Genomic DNA, 10948 nt, shown 5'->3' with positions numbered 1-10948 from the left:
GTAATTATCAATTTTTTCTCAATAGTAATGTTATTCGTGATTTGGACTGTTATCCTGTCTTGTTCATCGGAGTGCGAGAGGAATTCTTGAACTTAGCTTGCCGAAAACGCGCACGACATTTCAGGTAATATTCATTGTTTCCTGGTACCTGTCAAGGCATGGTCGGCGGCGTGTGTATCGTGCGTGTTCTCTGTAGACGATCGTTCTTACCAATTTAGCCAGATTTATCTGAAATTTGCATTATAGACTCTTCGACCCGCGTTGACTATTTTTTTTTTCAAACGGCGAGGAAGCCAAAAATTTTCCACCGATCAAATTCATGATATCTTCGAATGTACATATAGAATATTTGTGTACATATGATATCAGCATCAACGAAGTCATGAGTCAGTTGTTAACGCGGGTTGGAAGTAACAGCATGTGTGTCTTTTACTTTGTGTGAACGTAAAAACGGATTCATACTTTAGTAAATATGAAACAGAAACATATAGTTGCAAGTTTTATTGCCCAGTATGCATGAAGTGAATACGAGTAAAATTGAACCACTCGAATGAGCAATGAAATTTAATTTGAGCGTCAAGTCATAAGTATGTAGGTTCAACTCGTTGAGTGTGTTTCAGGAAATTTAACAGCATTGTGAATTAAATTAGTTTACTAAGGTATGAAAGGTAAATAAATATCACCTTGATCGCTATTGCCATGTAATTTATACAGCAAAATCTTGCTAATCCAAGCCGTTGTGTACTCATCCTAGCTCAAATAATCAAAACATTCGGATAGCAGGAAATAAAGAAATAATACATTTTTAAGAAATGTTAAATATTAATGACGATTTTCTCTATTAACAAACAGACATGTGTGTTTAAATTAAATCAAAAACATTAAACAATGACTATAAATACAAACAAATACACACGTCTTCGGAAAGAACGCATTACAAAAATAAAGTTCAACTGCAATAGACTTATATATTTATTAGCACTTAGAAACAGCAGATATTCGTGTCTGTCGCCGATGAGACGAACTCGAATAATCGCGAAACTAGATGACGTAGACTTCGATAAATGAGGTTCCACTATATTCTTGAGAATTGACCTATTTATTTAGATAAGTCAGAAGTAATTGCGAGCAAACAATGGAGCATTAGAAATTTAGAGTGATTGTTGCATCATTTCATGCAACTGCTTGTAAAGCTATTGAGGTATCACAGGTATGTTCTTTACAGTAGCAGGCAAGTAAGTAGCTGGCCTTTGGTGCTTTAACCAAGGAGGTATGGACGCGGGCGTGGGGGATGTTGCCCAGATATCGGCTGAATTAGCTCAAGTCGTCGAGGTGATGATGTCACCTGGCATACCACACGAACAGCGCCTCGAAGCCTACGCGGCATGTGAACGTTTCAAAGAATCATCTCCCCTGTGCGCCCAGTGTGGCCTATTCCTTGCTCAGAAATATGTAAACAGCAGTTCGGTCGTGCGACATTTTGGGCTACAGCTGATGGAACACTGTGTGAAATACCGGTGGACCCAGATGTCACAGCCCGAAAAGTTATTTATCAAAGAGAATGCCATGAAATTACTGCAAGACGGTACGGAACCGTTTATGCAAGAAGAAACGCACATAAAAGATGCCTTATCCCGCGTGATTGTGGAAATGATCAAACGGGAATGGCCGCAGCAGTGGCCGACACTTTTGGCTGAGCTCAGCCATGCCTGTACCAGAGGCGAAAGCCAAACAGAACTGGTACTGCTGGTGTTTTTGAGACTGGTTGAGGATGTTGCTCTACTGCAAACATTGGAGTCAAACCAGAGAAGAAAAGATATATATCAGGCATTGACAACCAACATGGCAGAAATATTTACCTTTTTCTTAAGACTGATCGAACAACATTTTACAAAGTTCCAAGAAGCAAACAGCTTGGGCCATGTAAATGAAGCTACCGCCCATGGAAAAGTTGTCCAGGTAACTAAACTGATACAAACCAGTTTCACTTTTCTGAGGTTGAGTCATTTCTCAAACGTACCCTTGCGTCATTTTCGGAATTCGCGTGTTCTTGGCAAAAAGCAACAAATAAAAGTTGTTTTATCACTTCATTGTGTTTTCAGGTTGTTCTGCTTACCTTGACCGGATTTGTGGAATGGGTGTCGATAGCTCACGTGATGGCAGAAGATGGTCGGTTATTGCAAATCCTTTGTGTACTGCTCGGCAACCCAACATTCCAATGCCCAGCTGCAGAGTGTCTGTTGCAGATTGTTAATCGCAAGGGTAAAGCGGAAGACAGGAAGCAATTGATGATTCTTTATTCTGAAGAGGCTTTGCGATGCATTTACAGTGCTGCGACAATGCCTGCGCCTCCATCAGGACCAAATAACTCGGAGGAGAATTATTATTTGTTCTTAAAAAAACTGATTCAGGTACGTGACTGACTAAATGATAATAAATGCAAGTAATTGCACTGACCCGCATCTGTATCCTTGCACCAGTGCAACTCTATTACACACTTGTACTATATTCTAATCGCATATAGGGTCATTTATTCGTTCCTGTTCAAATTCTGTTATAAAATTTTGAAAAAAATAATGAGTGTTTTAGGACTGGAAAAAGAATTTTAAAAAATCAGTAGTCATTCAGAGATGCGAATACATGGATTGTAATAGATTTTAAACAGGTATTAAACTAGAAAACACAATTTCACAAAAACGAAAAAAAAATGCACTTCCACTCTGAATCTGGGTGAAATTGTTTTACTTTGAAAGCGGAATGTTTGTTTTCCTTAGTTTGCAAAAATCAATTAGGGTATTTTTGAGATGGGATTAAAAATTCATAGGTGACTACCGTGATTAAAAAAAGTTTCAAGGTTTTTTGGAAGGTTTTCAGAGATCGTACTAATGTAGGAAAAATCCTGAATGGTACTAAAAAATGTCACGATCAAACGTTAACTGAGTTTGCATGGAAAACCCCATATCTTTTAAATGGTGCAATTCAATCCCCTTGCCCGAGGTTTGTAGTCGATATAGATTCGTGCTTTGAAATGATTTTGATATATTTATTTGGAACTGATTTAGGCGAAGGCTCCGTGAAAATTCAACAAAATTCGTTTCAAGAACCACCCTAGTAACATCAGAGTACTTACTACTTATTGTATGTTCTGTATGATTGGCTAGATTGAATACTACAAAATTCGTTTCACGACATATTAGGTCTGATTTAACATCAGGTCTCAAAGTAGCACATAAGTAGAATTAACGTGAACCTTGAAAAAGTCTTGGAAAACATTACCTCCATTAACTTTCATATTGTTTTCCAATTCCACTTCTATATGCCAATACTACAAATGGCCTAAAACTCGTCACTGTTTGCATTAATTAGCTGTGAACAGAACTTTATTCTTCTTTACGTATTTTTACACCCGAGTTTTGTCGACTGCCCACACCCTTCAGTAGGTTCACCCTTTACCGTTGCAAACTTAGTTTCTGACTTACTGGGTTAACTGCTACGGGTAATCTTAATCATCTTTACATGAGTCTAATAACTTTTCTACTATACTAATCTTATCACAGCTACCCACTGCTACGCTCTGTTCTCTCAGACTTGTAATAATATTATCCGAATTTTATCTTAATTAATTTGTCTTATATACTGATTTCAAAACTGTGTTTTCGCATTTTTGACATGATGAAATGCTAGATGTAGACATATACGTACAATGGATCTTCCCATGCATACAAACGAATAAATACATTATGCAGTTGGTTACAAATAATGACACTGTCATATTTTTTTAAGTGCATTCTTAACAATTCTTGTATCCTTAATTTATCACAGATATTAACCGGCATGGCTACGCAACTTTGTATACTTTGGGGCAAGGAAGATGGATCGACCGTACGTCCGGCTCATTTCAATCTATATCTGGATGCCGTAATGACATTTACCACCCATTCAAGTCTGACTCTGTCGCATATGGCTAATGCCATATGGATAATGTTGTTCAAACATGACCAAATCAAGGCTGATCCGCTATTGTTGACCTATGTGCCAAAGTTCGTCGAGTGTACCGCACCTAAACTTATCAAAGTATCGTACACAAACGGCAGACCTACAAATGGAACCTGTAGTATCTCTGACTATGATTCAGAAGAAGAATTTAACGTGTTCTTTCATCGGCTAAGGATGGATCTCCTTGAGGGTTTTCGTCATGCGACCATGGTGGCACCTTTGGTCACTTTTGCCTATGTGCAGCAATGGTTATCTGCCAAAATAACAAAGGGCCTGACGGATTTAGGGTATAAGAGTAACCCAAATGACCCAGTCTATCTGGAGTGGGAGGCACTCGCCCAGGCATTAGATTCTGTGTCCTCGAGGATACTACACGTAAGCGAACGGCCGAGTGTGCAGACCGGCCTTCAGCTATTGGAATTATGCCTGAGTTATTCACCCTTAGACCCATGGCTGTTATCTGCTCTACTGTCATGTGTGAGTGGGTTATTTGTCTTCCTTTCTATGTCGACCGGGTCCATGGAGATGCCTGGTGTGACCATCCTTCCACGTGTGTTGGAAAAAATATTTGCTGCATTGGTATTTGAGGGACAAGGTGAAACCAAAGATAACAGGTCGAGGGCTGTTAAGAACGTCAGGCGTCACGCCGCAAGTTTGATGGTCAAAATTGGATTGAAATATCCACTACTGCTTCTCCCAGTTTTCGAACAAATCCATACTACAGTTCTGGGCTTGGTGCAGGAACCTAGTCAGCTTACTAAGATGGAAAGCGTCACCTTGTATGAAGCTTTGCTGCTCATATCTAATCATTTCTGTGACTACGAGAGGCAAACACGCTTTGTTGCAGAAGTTATCAACCAGGGGCAGTCACAATTCCTTACACTTGGTGCCGAGGCCTTCAAAGGCCCCATAGAGTTTATACGATTTGTCGGTTTAAATTGTGACCCAGTTGAAAATAACTTGGGAGAACGAACATTAAAAAACCGTGCAGATCTCGTGTTTTGCATTGCGACAATTTTAAGCATTGTAAAACGTTGCTCCGTACCTGAAGATCCCGACCGGGCAGCTAGGGGGGGCTTCTTAGCAGCACTGAGTGAGAGTGGCAATCCGGTGTACAGAAATCCAGCCAGTCCACATGTGATTCCTCTACTGCCAACACTGTTTGCTCTCATCAGAGCTATGAATGCACTTTTTACATCCGAGGCTCTCGCTGTGTTATCTGAGGTTGGTGCACAAGGTCGATGGCAATAACAGTTATTCGAGAAGAGTATAAAGTTTGAATTCAATCACAATTTAATACATACCTAGTTTTAATAGTAAATAATTCCATCAATCCTCATGTCTATTCGTCTGTATGTGCCTCAATAACGATGTATGTACCCGGGTATTAGGGATACAGATCAGCTCACGGACTTTTGGAATCAGAAAAATCCAATCTCTTGGGGTTGAATTCTTCTAGCAATGACAACAATCTTGCAGACTCTGACCAAACCACAATTGCCCCCGTAGTCAAGATGCAGACGTTTCTCACAAACATCCATGACAACTGCTACCACATGTTGGGAAGTGGTTGTCACACAATTGGTCGTGACTTCTACCAGTTGTCTGGTCTTGCGCCCGCTCTGCTCAACTCCGTTTTTTCCAATATGGAGGTAAATATTTGTTGAATAATTACATACGTTGATAGCGCATATAATCAATTAACTAAATACTGCTGGTGAATAAGAATTCTCGACCTCGTATTTACTCTATTATAGAATCTTGGTGATCGGTCAATTAGGTAAACGTATTTTTAGTTAACGTTTCGACCCGGATATGGGCCCTCCTCAGAACGATTTATTTATTTAACTGTCAAGAACAACAAAAAAATTTTTTTTAAATAATAATACTAGAAGTACAATCAGACATTAAATATTGTAGATGTAATACTCTTAGGGCTATTATATATTATTGGTTAGTAAGAACAATTTGATTAATTGAAAAAAGAATGGCTTAAAGTGTTATTTACCTTTTTTTTATAAGTAAGTGGACTAAGATGTAGTCAAATTCACAATTTACAATTAGTGGAGACAATGTTCTTTGAGTGACGGTAGTCAATGTCAATCTTCTAGTTATTTTACATGTAGGAGTTAATAGTTGGAAGTCATTAATTAAAAAGATTAAAGAACTATGTTTCTTCACAGTCAATATGTCATTGTGTTAAAAGGTTTTTAAAGAAGGTCTTTTTAGCAGTAAAATTAATTTGCAAAGTGTCCAAGAAGTGGAGGTAGGCTCTTTATGACTATGTTCCACATGTCTAACAAAAATTATTGTTGGTTGAACCGATTAGGTCAACAGGTGAATAACGACTGATGGGAGAAACAAATATGATCCAGAGTGAAGGTGAACCTAATATAAACAATTATACAGAAAAACAAAAAATATTTTGTGAAAAAAATTATGTAGAAAAACTGTGTTATGGGGACAAAAATTTTTTGTATCTAGTTAAGGTTAAACAATATTTGTTGTGTGGGCGGAGATTAGAGGTTTGTAAATATTACTTAAATGTTCAACATCTTGTCTAAGATTAACGAAATTGGTGTGACCTATAATGTTGCACATTTCTAGTAATAGTCTTTTATAATAATTGGGTTCTTCACAAAACTAAAAATACGTTTACTTAATTGACCGATCACCAAGATTCTATAATAGATTATATACGAGGTCGAGAATTCTTATTCATCAGTTTAAAATTGGATTACTTCTGAAAACATGGGCTTTATTCACAACATCGAGCTTACACACAGGAAAGCTACAGCTGATTACTTACGCCGTTGGATCCGGACAGCTGAAAAAATGTCGAGGATGAAGAAGAGTCTTTGAGAAATTTAAATGTTTGGGCATTATTCCTTGTTTCTTACATCGAAGAAGGAAGATCCTGTGGTTCTTCATCCTCGACATTTTTTCAGCTGTCCGGATCCAACGGCGTAAGTAATCAGCTGTAGCTTTCCTGTGTGTAAGCTCGATGTTGTGAATAAAGCCCATGTTTTCAGAAGTAATCCAATTTTAAACTGATGAATAAGAATTCTCGACCTCGTATATAATCTATTATAGAATCTTGGTGATCGGTCAATTAAGTAAACGTATTTTTAGTTTTGTGAAGAACCCAATTATTATAAAAGACTATTACTAGAAATGTGCAACATTGTAGGTCACACCAATTTCGTTAATCTTAGACAAGATGTTGAACATTTAAGTAATATTTACAAACCTCAAATCTCCGCCCACACAACAAATATTGTTTAACCTTAACTAGATACAAAAAATTTTTGTCCCCATAACACAGTTTTTCTACATAATTTTTTTCACAAAATATTTTTTGTTTTTCTGTATAATTGTTTATATTAGGTTCACCTTCACTCTGGATCATATTTGTTTCTCTCATCAGTCGTTATTCACCTGTTGACCCAATCGGTTCAACCAACGATAATTTTTGTTAGACATGTGGAACATAGTCATAAAGAGCCTACCTCCACTTCTTGGACACTTTGCAAATTAATTTTACTGCTAAAAAGACCTTCTTTAAAAACCTTTTAACACAATGACATATTGACTGTGAAGAAACATAGTTCTTTAATCTTTTTAATTAATGACTTCCAACTATTAACTCCTACATGTAAAATAACTAGAAGATTGACATTGACTACCGTCACTCAAAGAACATTGTCTCCACTAATTGTAAATTGTGAATTTGACTACATCTTAGTCCACTTACTTATAAAAAAAAGGTAAATAACACTTTAAGCCATTCTTTTTTCAATTAATCAAATTGTTCTTACTAACCAATAATATATAATAGCCCTAAGAGTATTACATCTACAATATTTAATGTCTGATTGTACTTCTAGTATTATTATTTAAAAAAAATTTTTTTGTTGTTCTTGACAGTTAAATAAATAAATCGTTCTGAGGAGGGCCCATATCCGGGTCAAAACGTTAACTAAAAATACGTTTACTTAATTGACCGATCACCAAGATTCTATAATAGAGTAAATACTGCTGGATCCCAGATTTACTAGCTGAGGACCTTCTCAAGTTTTTTCCATATCCCATTTTTAATCTCAATGATGGTGCAATACTGACAATAACAGGCGTGTTCTACATGATTAACATTGTATGGGTTCAGGTTATTCCAGATTACAGACTACGTCCGATTATTCGGGTGTTTATGAAGCCTTTTATCTACTCATGTCCACCAGCGTACTACGAAACTGTTCTCATCCCTGTCTTGGCCCACGTAGCAACTCACAGTGAGTTACACAATGTCCTTGCATAACATCTGTACATGTAACTGAATGATGCAGCATTCAGGGCATAGCGTAGAATTAAACAGAATTATACAACAAGAAAAATGACAATAAATCAGAAATAACTGAGAGATACTTATATTTGTACAGTGTGCCAGAGATTGACAGCAAAGTGGAAGTACATGACACAGTTGTACGAGTCTGGGGGATTAGATGAAGAGAATTGCACAAACGTGCAAGAAGTTATCGACGACATGTTGAACAGAAACTTGACCCGAGATTTCGTCGATGTACTAAAGGTAGCTCTCGTTGGCGGAGCAGCTAGCGACGCTTCACCACCTGACCTCATGGAACAGGATACCGGTGGAATGGCAATCGACACACCTTCCACAAGGGGTAGCAGCATCGTTGCTGAGGTAGTCAGTGAGCTTGGAACTCTTGTACTGAGGCATTCATCAACTTGTCACAGTGTTGTTCTCTGCGTATTGGGGTAAATACATTTCCATCTGTATTTGCAACATGTATCATCATGACAACTTGCTTAACTAATTTCTTGTGAAAATGGTTTCAAAATATATTCGTGAATCGTTCGTTGTAGCATATATGATCAAGATTTGTATATCGCAAATAAGTATACCTCTGTGTGTCTTTGTACACACCCAAATGTGAATTCAGCACCTCCTTGCATTCATTTAGCGCATTATCGTGGAACGATTCCAATGCAAGCTTGAAGGCAACTCTCCTCACTGGGCCAATTGTGCGAGCATTAGCTGTTGATGGAAGTCTTACACCAGCAATGGCTGCCCATGTTATGGTAGCCGTTCTCCAAGGACTTCAACTTCACGGGCAACATGAGGCTAACCAGGGGTCTCTTATAACGCTAGGAGCACAGATTTACGAGTGTCTGAGGCCCAAGTTTCCAAACATAATTGAGGTGATGCAACAGATACCAGGCGTCAACCCGGCCGATTTGCAAAGGTTCGATGAAAAGATGACTGTCGTCAGCACCAAAGGAAACAAGGTCGAAAAGGGAAAGAAGGATCTATTCAAGAAAATCACGAATCACGTGAGATACTTAAATTTTTTATTACACATAACAAACATCTTATATAGACTGAGTCCCAGGGTAGATTATATTTCTGGGCAATTCGTGTCACTGACAATGAGTATATGTATGATCGTTGACAACACAATTGTAACATGAGAGAGATGAGCATTGCAGCTGAATCAGTGAAAAATTAGCCTCGTAGTTCGAAAAACGAAATGAGGATAAAATATTCCGAAAAATGCAAATTCTTATTCGATTTATCATAGACAGTTTAGAAATGAGATTACCGGCAATTTGTTTTAGTAATTCTTCTCAAAACTCGACAGTTTGGTAATGCACTCCATGTAAGTACCTCAAAATAAATCGAAATTATTAAAATACGCCATTGGCCCATTATGATAATTCAATCATGGGTGAAAAAGAATACGAACGTATGTAGATGAATTGGAATACAGCTTTCAGTTTCTGTCATTCGCATTCAATACTGGTGACATTGTTGTGTCTGTCGTGCTTTCAGATTGTTAGTTATCTCTGCGTCTTCCCCACTAGATTTTCAATACTGGCAGACCAGGTAGTAATGGAATACTAACCCGGTTTAGATGCTACGATCCTATCTAACCTAATCTCATACAATAAGATTCACTTTTCGAATCAAATTTCAATGTGACACTTAACCAATTCATTTGGTCTCCCATTATTTGTTATAATGTGTATTATTTTAAATCGCTTTCCCTTTGTGCTGCAGCTAATCATGTCCAATTTCTTGGTAATATATACGGCAATGTCACATTAGATTGTGAAAAACCAATAGTTGGCTGCAATAGCACTGTTGCTTGGCAGCGATGTAAAAGTTACCTGAATTCAGGTGGAAGAAACCAATCACAGTATCACTGTTCATTGTTGCTAATTACACATATATAGAAATAAAGGAGCATTACACTAATTCCTTAAGCCAAAAGTTTCTCTTGTGAGCTTCAACCAACTGTTTACTCTTATTGCAGTTGATAGGTAGGAGCATGGGTCAACTGTTTCGAAAAGAAGTCAAAATTGATAATCTCCCACGCTTGGATGTCCCTGGCAAGCCACGGCCACTTCGTGTCGACGATATATCGAAAGGTCCGTCCGAAACAGGCCTCACAGCACTTTTTGCAAGCCCCACGTAGCACATGGCTCATGATCGCCACATCTCTCGAGCATGGAGTAATTTATTGTGTGAGTATGAATTGTTGTAAAAAAATCCATAATTTGAAAGTAAGAACAATCTTAACGTTTACAAGATTGGTTATCACACACGACAACAGCGTCTGGTTTCCACGTTATTTAATCATAGAAATATGAAATAGTTGATAATTATACTGTCTTAGTTAATTGACTGCCGGAGTACAGCTTGAAGGTCGAATTCCATATTGAGTTCTGCTTTTTTTATTTTCTTTTGTTTTTTTTTTTACATGAGTGTGGCATATGTCGTACATGTACGTTCCTATTTTGAAAAGATAATGTCTGTAATATATTAATATACTTTATTATATTGAATTATTGAATTATAAGTAATTTACTCATAATGCAAACATATTTTATTGATAGTTTCACATGATCTGAAATTGTCAATGGTCAGAGA

General features: G+C 37.5%; 1 protein-coding gene and 1 long non-coding RNA gene across 6 annotated transcripts in view; one reads left to right on the top strand and one right to left on the bottom strand.

Moving 5' to 3' along the window:
• The window catches only part of Ranbp21 (exportin-5-like protein Ranbp21), a 30391-nt gene that overhangs the window by 190 nt on the left and 19253 nt on the right, over nt 1-10948 (top strand). For 3 of the 5 annotated variants that reach the window (XR_011177406.1, XR_011177405.1, XM_046631080.2), the window contains exons 2-9: nt 1226-1959; nt 2103-2411; nt 3823-5220; nt 5388-5648; nt 8162-8285; nt 8433-8772; nt 8979-9348; nt 10332-10542. Coding sequence is in view for 3 of the 5 variants with exons in the window: in XM_046631080.2 (XP_046487036.1) it covers nt 1273-1959; nt 2103-2411; nt 3823-5220; nt 5388-5648; nt 8162-8285; nt 8433-8772; nt 8979-9348; nt 10332-10493 (3651 nt within the window). In the remaining 2 variants the exon portion in view is untranslated. Of the gene's footprint in view, nt 1-20; nt 125-1225; nt 1960-2102; nt 2412-3822; nt 5221-5387; nt 5649-8161; nt 8286-8432; nt 8773-8978; nt 9349-10331; nt 10543-10948 lie in introns of those variants that run through there. The other 2 variants (XM_046631078.2, XM_046631079.2) reach the window with 2 other exon arrangements.
• On the bottom strand, nt 1493-6580 carry LOC138191107 (uncharacterized). The gene is made up of 3 exons (XR_011177410.1): nt 6005-6580; nt 5301-5844; nt 1493-5215 (listed from the first exon to the last, which is right to left on the bottom strand). It is a non-coding gene; the product is annotated as an uncharacterized lncRNA (long non-coding RNA).

The sequence above is a fragment of the Neodiprion pinetum genome, chromosome 6 (assembly GCF_021155775.2).
Source record: "Neodiprion pinetum isolate iyNeoPine1 chromosome 6, iyNeoPine1.2, whole genome shotgun sequence".
NCBI classification, from domain to species: Eukaryota; Metazoa; Arthropoda; class Insecta; order Hymenoptera; family Diprionidae; genus Neodiprion; species Neodiprion pinetum.
This window is presented reverse-complemented; position numbering and strand designations above follow the sequence as displayed.